Source organism: Heterocephalus glaber, unplaced genomic scaffold (assembly GCF_053883595.1).
Source record: "Heterocephalus glaber isolate CG9 unplaced genomic scaffold, H.glaber_assembly_v1.0 deba00001479, whole genome shotgun sequence".
Classification (NCBI taxonomy): Eukaryota; Metazoa; Chordata; class Mammalia; order Rodentia; family Bathyergidae; genus Heterocephalus; species Heterocephalus glaber.
The window spans coordinates 18,365,519-18,385,282 of NW_028258316.1; the positions used below are offsets into that span (position 1 = coordinate 18,365,519).

Consider the following 19,764-nt stretch of genomic DNA (forward strand, 5'->3'; position numbering starts at 1 on the left):
TAGTCTTTCAGTCATTCCTTCAGCAGTAAATTTTGAGCAGAGTTTTTAACAAAGTAGGGGAACTAGATCCCAGGGAAAAGGCAAGCCTCCCAATAATGACACTTTGAGCTCCATTTAATAGAAAAGGGGCTTTTGGAGTCAGATTCTGAATTATCAAAGTCTGTCACCTCTCAAAACCTCTATTTTCTCAGCTAGAATATAATTGTACAAATTATAACATTTCTTCGTCCAAAATACATTGTGAAGATTCAATGAGATCTATGATATCTTGTGCTTAATAAAAACTAGAAGGCTGGGAAAGGTGAGTTTCTTTTCCACTCTTTCAAGCGCTTATCCTAGTACATTTTAAAAATGCAACTATATTGTTACAATAATAGTATTAAGACATTCAATGGCTACTAAGTGTCTGGCATGGGCACACATTATCTTAAACTTTAACAACATTTTATTACCAATGCTACTATCCTTATTTTATACATGAAAACATACAGGCTTCTACTGAGGAAGTAGCTTTCAATGCTCTCCTACAAGCCTGTGGATAGCCTGTACATCTCCTTTTGTATGGACTAAGAAAATGTGCTCCTCTGGTTGGCTGAATTACATGAGCACAGACTTGGCGAGTAGAGCTGAGAATGGATCAAGTCCCTCCTCAACCTCTTGCCTTGTCAGCCTTTGCAGGGCTCAACCTGCATAACTAGACACAGAGGCCCCAGCAGCATGCTTAGTTTTGACCAAACTAAAATTTGAACTCATCTGACATTCATACCATAGCCTTTCCACTGCCACCTAGGTGGTTAGCTCTTTTTCTGCCCTTAAGGACTTAGCTCTATTATCTTTTCTCTATGTTATATCTCCAGTCTCTTCTCCATTTCTCTAACTTTTTCTTCCCAGGTGATACATTCAGTAAATTTAAGTACAACTAATATGACAAATCATTATTCCATTATTCATAGTCACACACACACACACACACACACACACACACACACACACACACACACCTGCCTCCAGTGCGTAGCACAGGATAGACTTGTAAGGAAGTGGTCATTCGGAATTCTTTTAGTTATTGCACTAGATTTCCTTGTATCACAGGTCAATCTTTATTGTCTCCTTTGCTGCCCGCCCCCCCCCCCCCCCCCCGTGCCTACCACGTCTGCTTGGCACACAGTAATCACTGGCATGGAGAGATAATTTACGTTTCCCAAGAGCAATCATCTTAAACAAGCACTAGAGGGCAGCAGGAGATCACACATGGCCTATTTTTAAGCCTTCAATTACTGGTCAAAATCTACCTTTCCTCAAGAGGCAGAAGTGATAACGAGGTTCAGTGCTGAGTGGTCCCAGATTCTGGCCAAGACATCAGGCACTACTGGGCTACTGGGCAGTGCCTGGGGTCCCTCTTTCACAGAAAGCATGACCCTCGGCAGAGGCGTACTTGTTTTCACTTGAAGACAGGTAACTGCTAATAGGTTATAGTTTATCACACGGAGCCTCAGTTCTCACATCTGTAAAAGAGGATGACAGTTTCTACTTTGTAAGGATGATAGTGAAGACCATATAAAATCATAGGTGTAAATCAGGTAATTAAGCATCTCTCATTTGATTCTTAGAAGAGTTGAATGAGGAATTAGGATTCCCCGTTTTACAAATGAGAAAATCAGTGCTGTAAAGGTAAAGGAACTTGCCTATGATCTGAAACTAGGTAGTCTGACTCAATAGCTTTGATCTTAATTGTTCAGTTTGACAGCAGTCTACTCAATAGGTCGAAAGCAGATGGATTTGGCTAAATGTCTTAGAAGCATCAGGCAGGTTTCAAGGGAAGACTTAGAGATTCTGACATGCATAAGAATTGAGTAATTGGTTGATTTCATGATAGCAGCCATTCTTTCTGGAGTGAAGTGGAATCTCAGCATTCTTTTCATTTGCATCTCTCGAATGACCAGTGATGTTGAACATTTTTTCATGTGTTTATTTGCTATTTCTACTTCTTTGTCTGAGAAATGTTGGTTCATTTCAGATGCCCATTTTCAGATGGGGTCTTTAAATTTGGGAGGTCTCATCTTTTTAAGTTCTTTATAGATTCGAGGTAGTAGACCTGTGTCTGAGGAAGAGCAGGTGAAGATTTTTTCCCACATTGTGGGTTGTCTCTTCACACTGCTGGTGGTTTCTCTTGCTGTGCAGAAGCCTTTTAATAAGAAGAGATCCCACTTGTTGATTGTTTGTGTTAGTTCACGGGCAACTGAGGTTTTGTTTATAAAATCTTTTCCTACACTGATGTCTTCGAGGGTTCTACCTAACCTCTGTTCCAACTGGTTCAGAGTTTCTATTTGAATATTTAGATCTTTAATCCATTTTGATTCTAGTTTAGTGCATGGTGAGAGATATAGGTCTAGTTTTAATCTTTGGCAAGTTGAAGCCCAGTTTTTCCAGCACCATTTATTAAAGAGGCTATCTTTCCTCCAGTGAGGGTGTTTGGCTCCTTTATCAAAGATGAGATGGCTGAGTGTGTCTGGCGTTGTTTCTGCATCTTCTAATCTGTTCCACTGGTCCTCAGGTCTGTTTCTTTGCCAGTACCATGCTGTTTTTATCACAATAGCTTTGTAGTATAGTTGCAGGTTGGGGATTGTGATACCCCCTGCCATGTCTCTGTTACCTAGAATTGCTTTTGCTGTTCTGGGTCTCTTCTTGTTCCAGATGAACCACAAATGCTGGCGGGGCTGTGGGGAAAGAGGAACCCTGCTCCACTGCTGGTGGGAGTGTAGACTGGTGCAATTCCTGTGGAAATCAAGATGGAGATACCTCAAAGAACTAGGACTGGAAGTCCCATTTGACCCCACTATTCCACTGCTGGGGATCTTCCGCAAAGAATTACAAGAATCATACCACAGTGCACCCATGTTCATAGCAGCACAGTTTGTGATAGCTAAAATTGGAAACAGCCCAAATGCCCATCAACTGGAGACTGGATGAAGAAAATGTGGTTTTTTTATAAAATGGAGTACTACTCAGCCATAAAAAATGAGAAATTAGAGACATTTATAGCTAAGTGGATGCACATTGAGGCGATACTCTTAAGTGAAATAAATAGGTCACACATGTATAAATTCCGAATAGTTTCTCTGGTGTGAGAAACTGAAAGTGTAAATAAGGACTAAAATGTATAATAGGTAATGTGAAATAGGAAGAAAAGGGGCAAAGGGGAAGGAAGTGGGAGGGCTAGGGGAAAGGATAGAAGGGAATGGGATTAATATGAGAAAATGGAAAAATAGGAACAAAATCTTTGTAAATAGGGAGGGCTGGAGGGGTTGAAGGGAGGGCTGAGCAAGGGTGAAAAATAAGAACCAAGAGAGACTATGTAAAGGTGCAAATTTCCAATGGTGAATGTCATTATATTGCATACCTAAAATGTACCAATGATTAGAATGAATAATCGATAATGTAAAATAGGAAGAAAATGTCCAAAGGGGTAGGGATAGTGGGAGGAGCAGGAGAAAGGAAAGAAAGGAAAGGAAAAATGCTGAGAAATGGAAAAAATGGAAATAAAGTCTTTGTAAATAGGGAAGGGTGGAGGGGGTGAAGGGAGGGCTAGGAATGGGGAAAAAATAAGAACCAAGATGCATTATGTAAAGGTACAATTCCCAGTGAGAAATGTAATTGTGTTGTATACCTACAATGTACCAATAAAAGAATTTAATTAAAAAAAAAGAATTGAGTAATGGTAGCATAAAGGCCAAGGAATGGAAGAAATGACCTTGATGATGTTGCTGATACTTTAGAATTGGAAATTCCTCATTGGGTTTTGTTTCTAGCTAATCTTTCAAATGAACCAAGATTGAAGTACTAATATTATTGGCATTTTACAGATGAGAAAATAGAGCCTTAGAGAGGGTAAGTGATCCAACTGGTCTAGCTAGAAAATAGAAGATCTAGAATTCAAAGTCATGCATGCCACTGTGCTATAGCTACCTGTTTGTGATTTTTCTTATCATTTTTGCATTTAGGAAAAACAAGCTTCCAATGAAGTTATATCAGGAGATCATTTGTTTGGCAGTTTTGTAAAGCTGCTCTCCTCTTTGTGGACCCTCCATTAATGCTTTTCTTTCCATTCTCCAAATGCGCACCCGTGGGATATAGCACACACACACACATTATCAGAAGCCAGTCAAGAATGCCCCACAGTTTCTGTGGTATGGATTTCATTCACCCAGCTAATTGATTAATCGTAGCATGAATTTTAAGTAGGTGCAAATTTGAATAGTGCAGATAAGGCATCCAAAAAGCATAAAGCTCTTAAATGTGGGTTAGAGGAATGCAGTTTTTAGATGGGAATTCAGTTTAACAGCTTTCTCACAATGGGCCTTCTCACATCATACAATGTGTCTAAGAAGGAATTGGAGGATGATTTGGTGAATGAAACGTTAGATAGGATTTCCAACCAGATGACCTTTAGAATGCCTTCCACCTGCTCAAACTTATTAGCCCGTGAAAATGAGTAGCGAAATTGGGGGTTGCTAGGGATAATAAGTACAGGGAAGGGTCTTAGAATAGTGGGGGACTCATCATGCAGAGTCAAAATTGGTGGTAAAATTTTTCAAAGAGGAACTATGTTCTGTGCAAGAGGCAGAACTAGGTAGTAATAGCTAGACTGGTTACTAGTTGTGTGGCTTTGGGCAGATTACCTCATGAAGTGTAACAGTACAGTGAAGACCAGCTGCCTTTGGGGCGGGGGTAGTAAACTGAGGTAGGAGGTTTAGAGTCTAATACATATTACCCGAAGCGAAGGATTAAGGAGAAGGGAGTCAGGTCCACACATTCATCTATTCATTTATTCAGATATTTAACTGCAAACTGGGTACACAATATCAGACAATGAATTCTGCCCTGGGAATACAAAAGCTCACTAAAACTGGCCATGGTCCTTGTACTTGCGGAGCTAAGGATTTAGCTGGTGAAACAGATATTCTTACAACCAGCACATCAATTAAAGTTACAAATGCGATAGGCCCTATAGCGATGACGTCAGTAGTTCAGTTGATAGTAGAAATCGAGAACAGTCAGATATAATCTATATTGAGTTGGTTCCAACACTGCTCTTCGTGTATCTTCTTGGATAATCTTCCTGTACCGGAGATGAAAGTCATAGCAGACAATGTCTAATCTGTTATCACTTGTGAAATAGAGAATGCTGTAGACATTTAACATTGCTAGCACTTTCAAATCAAGAATTAGGATATTTAGTCCAAAATTATAATCAAATATCTAAATTCGACGTGTCGGAGCTCCTTGTCTTTTTCAGTGGGGTCAGGAGTTGGGATATTGCTGATCTTCATTTTCTTTCTCTAACTTGTACTTCCTCCTTTCCTTCCACAATCAAAGCAGAAGGAGAGAGGAATTGCTAAGGATCGGGATGGTCATACTTGTTCTGGTGTCCTGTTACCTAGCTCTGTACTCTCTGGTTCTAGCAGATTTTTAAAGTTTTTCCTTTCTCTTGGGGAGAGGGGTTAAAATGGCTTTGTGGTGATCCCCGTGGCTAAGAATTTCTCCCAAGATATGAAATATTGCAATTTCCCTTTGGTTCCTATAGATGCTCCAACCTGCTGGTTCTCTGCCCATTCACTCCATGGAAACTTATTCTGGACACCACTCACCTTATGTTAGAATTCCTCTTGGGCAGAACACAAAACAGCTCCAGGCCAGCTCTTTCTCCACATCTGGTCCAGGGAAAACAAAAACATTTTTCTCCTGGAAACCTCTGGGAGTTTATGCTAATCCCCCTGAAGCCCCTTCTGATGCAAGCTACTGACGCCGGACACTGGGGCTTTTTCAGGTGGAGAAAGACCTTATTCCACTATCTTCCCAGTTACTGATAACAAATAATAAGTTCTCCAAGTAACACTTGGAGGTCCTTGTTGCAAAACTTGGAGTTAAAGGATAGCATGCTCTGCATGTCCCACCTGGGGCACTGGGGATCCCAAATGTGGTAGTGGTTCTCTCTATAGAAAATTTTCCTGAAATCCTTTCTACTTGATGATCTCGTTTTATTTCCTTGTTCTGGCTAACATTTCCAGAGTTATGAAACTACTTATAATTCATCTCCTTTGTAAATTCTGGAACTAGGGGCCTGACTTTGGGATTTCACTTCTATTATATCCTGGTGTCTCGATAGAAATTTCAATTTTAACATCCTGTTCCAACAACCACAGTAACAACCACAGTAACAACAACAACAACAATAACAACTAATATTTACTAAGTGCTTAACCTGTGCCAGGCACCTTATTTAATCCTCACCATGACTCATTTAGGTTTGTACTGTTACTTATAAAGGACATACCAATGACGCTGGACTTTGTTAGGCTGAGAAGTTTCAATTGTGCAATGCAGAAGTGCAGGCCTTAACTGATGGCATTTTAACTGGCTGTTTTCCTTTGTTAAGGATATTTGTATGAGTCCTTGAGTCTGGCCTCAGAGCAAATGCTTTCCTCCAACAGGAGACAGTAACTCCGCCTAAGAAATGATCCCATTTCAGCAATTCCTGAGAGGCCATTGCTGTAAGAAAGGCCATTCTTTATGATATAAAAGTCTCACCCTTCTTCCCCTCCCTTAACGTTTCTAATTTGAGCCCCTCTGGTCCCCGTGGAGCTTTTAAATGCTTCAACTGTGAGCCTGTTGCCAAAGCAAGCCCTTTTGACTAGGGAGGCAGCGCCCTGCACTGCTGCCGTGAAATATTGAACAAACATCCGCGCAGCTTTGGCTCCTCCAAGAAGCCCTTAGTCTGATGCCTTTGTCTTGTTTTCTGGAAGAGGGCAAACGGTGCCATCACCTCCTGCCGAAAAGCCCTGGCTGCCCTCCCAACAAGGAGTTGTCACTTCAACTGAGACTTTTTTTTTTTTTTTTTTGGTGGCAACAAAATAATACCCAGTGGGAATTTGGGAGGAGAAAAAAGAAAGTTCAGTTGGCAGGTTCTCAAATGAATGGGTTGTAGTGTCATTGGAACTGAATTGGACATGATCCTATTTTGGAATCATTGTTCAGAGGGATGGGAAATGTGAACAGAGGATAAGTTTCTTCAAAAATGCTCTTTATTCTTGGCCTGTAAAAGACAGCATATTTTAACCTAACTTTCCCATTCTCTCAATGTCAAGGGCTACATGCAAACATAGAGGAGGCCAGAACCTCAGGAAAACAGGTCAGATCTTCTTCATATGTTGACCTTTCATTTGAGAGGGCTTGTTTTACTTATGAAGAGGTTGTGTCTTGAAAGGGAGTCTGGATTAGTTGTCATGATTGTAATTCCCACAACCTGGCTCTTAGATTCATTGATGGCTTGAGAACATAGCAGAGTTATTAGGGTATGTAATGGTACTATATATTAAACAGGTATTCATTGAAAATATTTCTGAAAGCCTACTGTGCTCTGGGAGCTGGGTAGGGCAGATATGGAAATTAGCAAAACTGATACTGTCTTTGGCCTCAAGCAGTTTATAGACTTGAGACAGTCATACCTGATACAGAGATCAGGGTGCTGTGAGGGTCTGCAATATGAAATATTAATATACAGTGATGGCATGGAGACTCGAGGAAGGTTTTTCTGGGGAATTAGCACTTGAATTAATCTCTGAAGGATCAGTCAGGGCCTGAGAGTAGAATGCAAGGAAGCATTTTTAGAGAGAAGTGCATGCACCAGGACCAACAGAAGCACACCAGGTATATATAAGGGACTTAAAGGTTATTTAAGTGGAAAGTAGATCTAGGTGGGATAGAATTTGAGATCAGACTGGAGCAGCAATGGGTTGTCTGGATCCCATATTGTCTGTGCCCCACTTCATGGGTTTTGATCTATAACTTTAGAGTCAAAGAATAGCAAGGAGGAGTTTCAAGCAGGAGAGGACTACTGTACACAGTTTGCCTTTTGAAAAGCTGACCTTAGCCACAGTGTGGGGTTAGGTCAGAAGCAGTTAGCTTTCACAATTGTAATGTCTATAGAAGAGTAATTAAGGAAATGACTAACGGTCTTCCCTCATACAACCTTTAAGAAAAACATTATTCTTAATAAATGTTCATGGGACTTAGAGATAAGACCACTTCACTCTTTTGGTCTCAGTTTCCTCACTAGCTAAGCAAAAAAGTTGGACCAGATGATTCCCAAGTGTCCTTCTTTTGCAAAACCAGCCCATGGATTCAGCTGATAATTCTACTCTACTACTGAGGTGCAGTATTTATCTTGGACTATCAGCTTTTAATCCCTGTTACTAGAATGATAGATTGAAAAAGCTAAAGATTTCTTGAGCAAAAGCAAAGCAGCAAAGAGCTATAGATTATTTTGTTATTAAATGAAGTTATAGTGCTCGCTTTGGCAATACATATACTAAAATTGGAGTGATAATTGAAGTTATATCTTTAACCCAATGCCAGTGGACATTTGTGTGATCAAGGGAACTTTTATTAACATCTCCAAGTTCTTTTTTCTAAATTAAATTATGTGCATATGGCAAGATGTCATGCAGTGCATACCATCAGTATTTTAAATATGAGGTAATTAGTTCAGGTGATGAATTGGTTATCAGAAATCTCAGGTCATGTGGTAAAAGGATCACTAACTCACTATGTTGTCTTGGAAAGTCATTTTCCTTCTTTGGGACACACTTTCTCCTTGATTAAAAGGGGAAGGTTTTTACGAGGCCAGCATTTTCAAAAGCATGCTGTTTCAATAAGTTTTTATTTTTTAATGGAGAAAAGATGTCCCACTCTATCTTTTCTCCTTGTAGAGTCACTGTCCAAGTATATTGATGGTCTATTTGATTCTGTTTTTTATTTTCTATTTTTTGTGGTATTGAGGATTGAACACAGAGCTTTTTGCATTTTAGACAAGTACTCCAACAATAGAGCTGCATGCCTATACTTTTTAATTTTATTTTGAAAATGATCCAACTAAATTTTCTAGAACTTGAACTTGCCATCCTTCTGCTTCAGCCTACAAGTACTTGGAATTATAAATGTGCACCCTCACAATAAGTTAAGTTTTAACTAATCCATCATATTGCCATATTCCTGGATCTCTCTCTCTCTCTGAAACTTGCTTTCTTCCTCTGTAAATTAAAGCTATATGAGGGTTGCCAAACTTTTTCTGTAAAGGGTCAGATAGAACACATTTTAGCTTTTGTATGCCATAGTTTTTATTGTAGCTACTCAGTTCTGCCACTGTGGTCATATACAACACATAAATGAATGGGAGTGGCTGTGTTCTAATAAAAGTTTATTTACTAAAGTTGGACATAGGATGAATTTCCTGCATGGGTCATAGTTTGTTGAAATCTAGGCCAGAGTATAGGCTAGCTGATTCCTAATATCCTCACAGCTCTGACTACTTTCTGATATTCTCTCCTTCCAAGTTTGAAGTCACCCTTCTCTAAAATGATCCCTCTGGCCTACAGTTCTTAAAGTTATCATCATCCTCTTCTTTTGACATGTCCATATATAAGACCATCTCCATCTTCCCAGCTGCTGAGATGCCTTCTTCACAGCGTTGTTTTGTTTATCTTAGTAACTACCCTTCCTTAATCCCTCTGAAGGATTGGCTAGCTGGAATTTGCCTTGTCTTCCTCCCCTAGAGCCTTTGATCTGATGCTCATAAGCATTTGCTGACAGCCAGACAGCAAAGGTGGAGCCCAGATCCCAAGCCTGAGGGCCCAGAGAGTAATGAATGAAGGCTGCGTTTATTTGTATTTCTAATTGGCAAGCCTGTTTCCAGATCAGCTGCATGTCACTGCAAGCTGAGAGAAAGAGCAAGAGAAAAGCTTTAGTTCTTCTCCTAGATCTCAGTGCCTCAGGCACCCGTGTCCGCTGAGGACACCCTGTCTCAATTTCACCAGGTTTGGTAGAAGCTTGTGTTTGCATTAAACCCTGGCCCTTAGTATAGATCGCTCTGGGTTTTGGGTTTTTTTTGCCACTCAGCTTGTTCATTACACATCTTTGGGGGCACCATTCACATAATCTATCACATAATCTATGGTGTAAATGTAACCCTCTGAATTAAACAAATCACTTTGTGTCTTCATACTTTCTGATATAACTTACAACTTTCTTTTTTTTTTTCATAAGATCTTACACGGAAGGCCAATCTCTTAAAGACATAAAAGTGAAACTGTTCTATTTGAAGCTGAAATTGCAGTTTGGACCCATGCCCACTCAATTTCCCTCTTGCCCTATATATGCACTTGCTAATTGCTGCATAGGATTTCTAGAATTTCTAGAGGAGAATTTTAGGGTATCTAGACTAGGTCACAGATATAGATGGTTCTATCTATTCAGAATTCCATAAGCTCCCTCTTTAACTGGGTCTATCACTGGCATATGTTTGGCCCTGAAGGTGGCCAGAAATGAGTGGCATGACCCCAGGGCTCCAAGAGTTGATAATACTGTTGGAAAAGGTAGAAGAAAATGGAAAGAGAAAGTGAATTTAAGATCTTCTAAGTTAGGAGTGTTTATTCAGAAAAGAGGTCTGGGGCAATAAGGAAAGACTTCCTGAAGAAGGTACAACTGGAATTGAGCGTTGATGAACAGAAAAGATTTGGAAAGGCTAAAGAGAAAAGTAGGATAGGGGGAGCAAAGGCATAGAGATAGGGAATACAATTGTATCAGTCAAGAAAGACAGCACAGAATGAACGTGGGTGAATCACATCTTAATGTACACGTGAAGAAATAGGAAAGGAATTTTGAATAAGGGAACAAGTGAACACAGAAAAAGCTGCAGGATTTACAGTGAAATTGGCTGGACTCAAAGCTTATCTTTCTCTCATTATACTGAGTTTTATAAAGAATATAAAACTGGAACAAAATTGTATTTATGTTTTGAATTAATTTTATTGGTACAATTTAAATATGCATAATGATCACATTCATCCAAGGGAGTTTGTTCCTGTACCTGATATAGCGTGGTTATTCTTTTTGTCCCGTTCCCCTTCCCTCCTTTCAACCTCCCCTCCCCCCTTATTTACAGAAGCTTTGTTTCCATTTTTTCCTTCTTTTACCGATTTTTCCCCTTTTCCCCTCTCCCCCTTTCACAGTTTCCCTTTCCTTTTGAACAGTTTCTTTCTATTTTATATTATCTGTTATACATTTTGGTCCTTATTTACCCTTTCACTTTCTCACACTAGAGAGAAAAGATGATATTTACACGTGGTCGATTTATTTCACTTCAAAGTATAGTCTCAAGTTGTATCCATTTAGCTATAAATATCTCAAGTTTATCTTTCTTTATGGCTGAGTAGTACTCCATTGTATTAAAAAAAACAGATCTTTTTTAGTCATTCATCAGTTGATGGGCATTTGGGTTGTTTCCAAGATTTAGATGTTACAAACTGTGTGGTATAAACATGGGGGTGCATACATCACTGTGGTATGATGCTTTTCATTCTTTTGGGAAGATACCCAGCAAGGAAATAGCTGGCTCAAATGGGACCTCTAATCCTAAACTTCTGAGGAATCTCCACACTGATTTCCACAGTGGTTGCACCAGTCTGCACTCTCACCAACAGTTGAGGAGGGTTCCTTTTTCCCCACACCCCTACCAGGATTTTTTTCATAATAGCCATTATTTCTGAGTGAGATGAAAGCTCAGCTTTGTTTCAACTTGGCATCTCTTGGATAACCAGTGATGTTGAACATTTTTTCATATATTTGTTTGCCATTTCTACTTCTTTGTCTGAGAAGTGTCTATTCATGGCAGATGCCAAGTTTTGGATTGGGTCGTTAAATTGGGGGGATCTGACTTTTTTCAATTCTTTGTATGTTCTAGATATTAGTCTTTTATCAGAGGGGCGACTGGCTAAATTATTTTCCCCCACTCTGTGAGTTGTCTCTTCACTCTGTTGGTGATTCTTTTGTGTTGCAAAATATTTTTAATAAGAGGAGATGCCAGTTGTTGATTCTTTGCACTGTTTATTTCCTGTGCAATTTTGGTTTTGTTCATGAAGTCGTTATCTACCCCTATATCCTCAAGAGTACTACCTATTCTCTCTTCCAGAAGATTTAGCATTTCTGTTTTAATATTTATATCTTTGATCCATTTTGACTTTAGTGCATGGTGAGAGATATGGGTCTAGTTTTAATCTTTGGCATGTAGAAAGGTAGTTTTTCAAACATCACTAATTAAAAAGGCTATCTTTCCCCCAGTGAACATGTTTGGCCCCTTTGTCAAAGATAAGGTGGCTGAGTGTGTTTGGTGTTGTTTCCGCCTCTTCTAGTCTGTCCCATTGATCCTCAGGTCTGTTTTTTGGAACATTTTAAAGGAAGAGTATAACTTTTGCAAGTTGACAACAGACAGAAGAGAATTTCTGGTTGAGGGAAATAACTTTGAGTATTTACATCTTGGAGAAACTCTTAGTCTTTTTTAAAAATTAACTTTATTGGTACTTTTTAGGTATACAATATAATGACATTCATCATTGGAAATTTCCACCTTTACATAATCTCTCAGTTCTTATTTTTCCCCCTTCCCCTGCTCTCCCTTCAACTCCCCCTCCCTATTTACAAAGACTTTGTTTCCATTCTTTCCTTTTCTCATATTAATTCCATTTCCTTCTTTCCTTCCCTCAACCCCTCCTATTTACCTTTCCCCTTTGGACCTTTTCTTCCTATTTCACATTATCTATTATACATTTTGATCTTTATTTACACTTTCAGTTTCTCACACCAGAGAAACTATTCAGTATTTACACATCTGTCCTAGACTTACCTAGCAACTCTAAATAGGGAGAAAGTGAGGGCTAGAGGATACTTGGGATAAATGTTAGGATAAAACACCATTCTGATCTCTGAATCCTCAGGCTAGTGATCTTTGCAAGTCATCATGAACAAATCATCCTATGGCCTTTTTTCTTTTCTTACAAATACCAGCTCCTTGGCAAATTCTCTCGATGGGTTCAAGAACTAGGCCTTTTGAACAATTCTAAATTTACCTCTATCTCTTCCTGTTTTCTGCCTCTTCAGAGACAACAGAGCTGGGCAGCAAAAAGGAGCTCAAGTCCATGCCCTTCATCACCTACCTCTCAGGTCTGCTGACAGCCCAGATGTTGTCAGATGACCAGCTCATCTCAGGTGTGGAGATTCGCTGTGAGGAGAAGGGTCGTTGTCCCTCTACATGCCACCTTTGCCGTCGGCCAGGCAAGGAGCAGCTGAGTCCCACACCGGTGCTGCTGGAAATCAACCGTGTGGTACCACTTTACACCCTCATCCAAGACAATGGCACAAAAGAGGTGAGCTCCCCTGGCCCAGCCTCCAAGTCAGACCTGACCAACTCCCCTGCCTCCTCCCCATATGCACCCTTTGTCCACGGGAATCCTCCTCCTCCTCCTCCTCCACAACAACAACAAAATCATGGGGACTACTGCATTTATGATTCCTTATCATGTTCTAAATACTTATATAGCTTGGTGACACTAGTTTATATAACCAATAAATCCTTGACTATCAGTGTCTCAATACAACAACATTTAGTTTTTGTTGGTGTGGAGTCCCAAATAGATGCGTTTGATTGATTGGGTGGCTTTTCTCTTCTGAGAACTGGTTCAGTACCCAGCCTGTTTTATCTTGTGCACCAATAACAGTCACTATGAAAGGAGAAAGAAATTCGGAGGATTGCTAGGGAAAGACTGAAATGGGTCAAATGTCATTTCAGCTCTGGTTCTATCGATGACAACTCGGCCATTGCCCATGCCTGTCTTTAATATAGGGAAATGTATTCTAACTGTGTGCCTAAGAGAAGAAGGCACTGTTACAGTGAAAGCCTAGCAGTGTTTACCTCAGTCCTGTACTTGGATTATCCCATTTAATCTGCTTTCCAGATTTATGATTTACTTAGAAATATTGGTTTGAGTCACATGAAACTGCTGACATTTGAACATACGATTCATCTTACTGTCATGTCCATATTATAACTGAGAGAACCTCAAAGATGTTAAGTGATTTGTTCAAAGCTGGTCTGCTCCACAGTTTACATGCCTAACTGTGATATGATATCTCCTCTTTCCTTCTTCTGTATCTTATTTAATTGCAGCATTTCAGACCTTGAAAGGATCATATGAATTATTTGGCTAGCTGTTTCGCAAATTTATGTTCATGGAATATTTTTTACAAATGCAATCTTCCAAGATCCCCAGTCCATAAAACTAAGAATGGTGATGCCACTATTCCAGTAAGGAAGAAGAAAAGTGGTTTTCCCTGCCCTCTGTAGCAGTTTGCAGATGGCTCTGGGCCTCCAAGGAAGTCACCCTGGTAGACCCTTGATGCAGTCCCATAGAACTCTGGATTATGTGCCCCTTCCACAACATGCTCTTGGGCTAAGTCCTGGAGTATCACAGAGGTCGAGATGCTTCATAGAGAACAGATAAGGGAGGCAGAGCTAGGATGAGGCCACAGGGGTTGGAAAAGGCCTGATCACTTAGGATATTTTAAGTCCAGTCATAGAGTGTGGGCCCTGTTCTTAGGGTAATAAGTTGATGAAGATATATGATGATAGGGTAGATGGGATTAGATTTGTGTTGCACAAGGAGTCTTCTATTAACTACCTAAATTATCACCAATAGGAGAGCAGGTATGTGTGTGATATTGATACAGTGGAACATACTACTGCAGAAAAAATTAATGAACTATTGTGACACCTATCAATGTGAAATGAATGAACAAATTATTCAGTGAAAAAATAAGTCCCAATTCTGTACAGATTTTATATAACAGTCACCCATTTTCTTTTTTTTTTTAAGCTAAAGCACACACACTCTTACCTCAGTTACACTACCTTTTAGGAATAAATACAAATACAGTAAGACTATTTTAAAAGTAAGGAAGGAAATGATGAACAGAAGAAATGATGGTAGTCTTGAGTTGGGGAGGCAGTGTAATGGCACAAGGAAACATGTTACATGTAAATAGTCAAGTTCCTAACTGGCAGTTTTGGTGGTGGATTATTAAAGTGTGTAAAGTAACTAAATTATTAACTATCTAAATGGATAAATACACCTAATAAAGCATGGCACAGCTGCATGCTTGAGTCCTGAAGCAAACATCACAAGTACTCTAATTCTGTGCATAAAAAGTCTCCAAAATAACTAACTACAACCAAAAAATACATACATGTCTCCACACTTCAGACTGCAGGGTGAGGTTAAATTGTGGGATTGAAAGAGTAGAAAGAGAGACACCTGCTTAGCACTGGCTCTCCAGGACTTTGTGAATGAATACCCTCATTGACTGCTGTATGAATCTGCCTCAATGAGTGCCTTTCTGGCCCTAATTTCCTCATCTGCAATGTGACGCAGTACAAACTAAGTCATGGGACTTTGGCAACATGTTCTTGTCATCCATATGGTAGGGAGGAGGGGCAGTAGTTCCTTTCCCTTTCGCTCAGGAGCCAGATAACCCTATGGCTGGACTTTGCACCAGCTCTGCTTAGCATTACTGAAATGTTTAATATTTTAGAAATCCAGTGAAGTATTTCTGGGGCCAGTAAGTGTTGTCAGAGAATTCCAAGAGTGTGAAAGTGGTCACTAGATGTCACTGTTCTCCTTGCAGGAGACCTGGGGAAATGGAAAGTACTAATCATTAATTTCATTAATTCAGAAAGTAGTTTCGAGTAGCCACTCTATGTCAAGCACTGGGTTATACCCTAAGAAATGGACAGTCTGAAAAATGGACACTTTTTTTTCTTGGTGATATCGGTATTGTGCTCAGTACTGGCCTACATTTCCAACCCCCAACAGTCTGTTTTTTTGTTTTGAGACAAGGTCTTGCTAAGTTGCTCAGACTGAGCTTCAACTTGAGATCTTTCGGTTTCAGCCTTCCAGAATGCTGGGGTTACAGCATGTGCCACCATGCCCAGCCAAATGGAAATTCTCTTTATTTATTTTTTCAGTGCAGATCAAACTGAGGACCTCATGCATGCTAAACAAATGCTCTACCACTAAGCTACATCTCCACCCTATACATGGTCTTTGTCTTCATGGAGTTTATACACTTGTGAGGAAAACACATTCACTGAAATAAAAAGAATCAGATTATGCAAAGTACCAACAAAGAGTGTAGGTCAATGGGTTGAAGGTGTGTGACAAGTAGCTTTGTATTGTCAGGGAAGTCTTTTCTAAGAAAAGATATTTAGACTTAGTTCTCAGAGCAAGGCACATAAAGTGAATGTAGATGATTGGGCTTGGGAGGGGAGAAACATTAGGATAGTCCAAGTAGAAGGCCCACTTCCTGCAAAACCTGAAGAATAAGCAAGCATGGCCATTTGAGGACTCAGTGAGAACCTATGTGCCTGGGGTCAAAACTGAGGGGATTCTCCATGGATAATGCTGTGGAGAGGTCAGGAAAGTTTGAAGGCTGTGGTCAGGAGTTTGGCACCAGAATTTTCAAAGAAATGTAGGAGCTGGTTGACTAGTGGTGGCTTCCTCTTAGTCACCAGTTTCTTCTGCCCCTCCCCAAACCCAAATGAGAGGCCTGTTTAACGTTTCACAGCTTATAGGGGATGACACACTAGACATTTTCAAGGGAGCCAGGTTGTAGTAGGAGTGGATGAGAGAGTTCCACTGCAGGTCTGGAAATGACCCTGCATGAGGGGAATATGGCCATCCAACAAGCTGGTGTGAAGAGAAGGCAGCTGCTCTTGTTCTCTTGTTCTCCTGTTTTTCTGTCTCTGCCTCAGACCTCTAGCATCCCTTCTTCCGTGGCTTCTCCATCTCTCTGCCATCTCTGCATGCTAAGGAGAAGCCACGTGGGTAAAAGAGAAAGGAATCTTGACCTGGAGTTGAGGGGCCTTGGACAAGTCCTTCCCTTTTTCTATCTGACAAACCAGAAAGGTTGAATGAGGTTTTTTTTCTTTTTCCTCTGAGTTTCATACAGAAACTGTGTCCACATAGAAGCAAATACTGGAGTCAAAGCGCTACACTGGCTTGAGTCACAGTCTTGCCTCAGTTCCCCGTTTACTGTGTGATGCCGAAAGACAGCCATGCACCTGTTTCCACATCTGTAAAATATGGTCTCATGATCTCTATTTCGTGAGACTCAAATGAGATAATGAATACATAATATCCAGCATGTAACAGACAAATATTGTCTATTATACTGATAAAAATAGTATTTATCTAAAATCATCCTTTCCTTTTCTGCTTCTTTGGTAAACAGTATTCAATAGCTAGGTAGTACAGTATTCAAAGTGGTACAGTATTCAATAACTCTTTGATGCTTATAGTGTTAGTGATATGGCATTTTAGAGAAGGATCTGCACTTTGAATGGAAGTGGCCCTTGGTTGACCCAAAAGGACAGATTACAAATGAAAGGATCTGAGCAACATTTCTTCACTTTATCATCACTCATTACTGCAGTCTATACAGAATGCAGGTCCTGTGTGAGAATCCTAACTCACCACTGAGGTACATTCCCATCACCCCACTGAGTGAGCTCTTGAGCCCCATTTTGTGGCATGGTCAGGGAGTAACAGAGAACAGAGAAGGGGAATTACTTGCCTGAGGTTTGTGGTTATAGTTCTGGCCTCTGGTTTTGAGCGGTAACCAGGGTGATGTCTGGATGGCTTTGGAAACAGTTGGACACTAGATGCTTGAGTGGTTGGGGTCGCCTTGAGCCCATTCCAATGAACAGATCGGAAAGGATGATGTCCTCTATGTCTGCTGGAAAGGAACTCTTAGTTACACTTTATGCTGTGGTTTTGAACAAGCACAGCAGGAAAAATGTCTCTGTGATAGAGAATTTGATTAATGTGTAACTCTCCTCCCTCCACCTGATAAATGGCCCTTACACAACCCAGTGCCACAGAACTTGGCTTAGCATAATTGGTGCTTAAATATGCAAGACTTTGTGTGGTTGTTAATTTAGTCTGTGGGAGAAGTAGAGTCTCCAAGTGGGGAAGGCGGAGGAATATCATAATGAAGAGTCAGGCAGCTGGATTTGAATCCCATCTCTACTGTTTACTGCCTAGGGAAACTTTTTTTAAAACTTGTTTTAAAAGTATTCATTATAGAGTATATCCTATCCTCTTGTGGATGGGGAGTTTTATTTGGGTAAAATAGAGTGTGGGACTCAAATAATCCGAGCTTTGCCTTGTTCCTGATTGTTACATGGTGCTGAACTTGCTTCCTCTTAGATCTGGCCTCTAATTCTTTATCTGTATAATGAGAAATACAAGCTAGCTTTATCCAAGGTCCCTTTTGGTGCTATGATAAGGTCAGATCTAACTTCATAGTAGAATATAAAGGAAATACTTTGAGGTTGAAAGAAGTATCCTGTTACTTATAATTTATTTCCAAACCATAGACAATTCCAGTTTTATTCCTTAAATTTATTATTGGGAAAAAATATATAAGTCCCTCCATCCCAATGACAATTTACTAGCTGAGAGAGGCATTAACATCATGTCCTGTTTATTTTATAGTTCAACAAGTACTTTATTTTATAAATAGTAAAACTGAGACCTAGAGATGAAGAATGACTTTCTCCAAGTCACATAGCCAAGTCTAAATTTAAAATTTCCAAGACTTCTGACCTCAGAAATATCTTTTACCTCTTGGAGATTCAGTTTCCTCATCGGTGTAATAGGTGATGGTAACTTTACTCATAGGTGTCTCATGTAGAAAAGTTAAGAGACCAAATGATATTTTGGCTGGTATTTTGAGGACTAAAATGCTGTATTGATCTGGATGAATCTTTTCTAGTCCTGAGATTTCCAGACTTTTCCACCCTGTGAGCATTTTTGTTTTCATGGTGCCCTAGGAAGAGTCGAGTATAATTTTGGTCTTGTTGTGGTTGCCTGATCTTCCTGCAGATCTTTCTCCCTGCCAGAAAGACTTGTTGCCTCCATTTTCACTTCTTGGATCAAATTCAGAAGAGAATTCTAACTAATTATCTCTTGAAAAAAAGTAGCAACCAACTCCCCTACCCCAGTTATTATCACACTACTATCACTACATCCAATGGCACCACCATTACTGCCATCACAATCTCTGTACCATCACCACCACCGCCATCATCATCATCATGCCCACCATCTCAGATCCACCGCCATCACTATCCTTACCACCATTACTTTAGCCCCATAGCGACTACCCCTTGTATTAGTATTTGGTATGTGCCACATACTGTGCTAGAAAAAGTGACCGAGCTGAATAAGATACAGACTGTTTCCTCAAGAAACTCACTCTAATGAATAAGCCAAAGCCACATAAGCAATTATAATTTCTTGCATATGTGGCCTTAGTGCATGTTTAATTTTCAGATTTCTACAGTAAGCATTCTAACAGTGTTGGAAAGCAAAAAGAAATGAGAAGACAATCTGGAAAAGATTGTTTACTTGGGGAAGTGAAGGTGGGTATGAGCAGATAGTATTACAACTTCAGGCAAGTCTACTGGTGATAAAGTTAGTAACATCTACCAGATGTATATACTATGCCAAAAATGGGGCCAGGAGATTTAACCATCCAAGAACTTATGAGGAAAGTATTATTATTAGCCCTGTTTAACATATGAGGAAATCGAGGCCTGGAGAAGTTTGAACTACCAAAGCTAGTATGGACCACAGTTGGAAAACTAGAGCCCATGGGCCAAATCTGGCCTGCAGCCTGTTTCTGTAAGTAAATTTATGAAATATAGCCGCACACATTTATTTACATATTATCTATGGCTGCTTTCCTGCTACAATGGTATAATTGAGTAGGAGTCACAGAAAATGATATGGTGGGAAAAGCCCAAAATGTTTCCTA

The 19,764-nt window shown here is 40.0% G+C and overlaps 1 protein-coding gene across 15 annotated transcripts in view; it reads left to right on the top strand.

The window, feature by feature from the left end:
* The window catches only part of Astn2 (astrotactin 2), a 908,742-nt gene that overhangs the window by 706,906 nt on the left and 182,072 nt on the right, over nt 1–19,764 (top strand). For all 15 annotated transcript variants that reach the window (XR_015439761.1, XR_015439763.1, XR_002396623.2 and 12 more), the window contains one exon: nt 12,991–13,256. Coding sequence is in view for 12 of the 15 variants with exons in the window: in XM_087182849.1 (XP_087038975.1) it covers nt 12,991–13,256 (266 nt within the window). In the remaining 3 variants the exon portion in view is untranslated. The remainder of the gene's footprint in view (nt 1–12,990; nt 13,257–19,764) is intronic.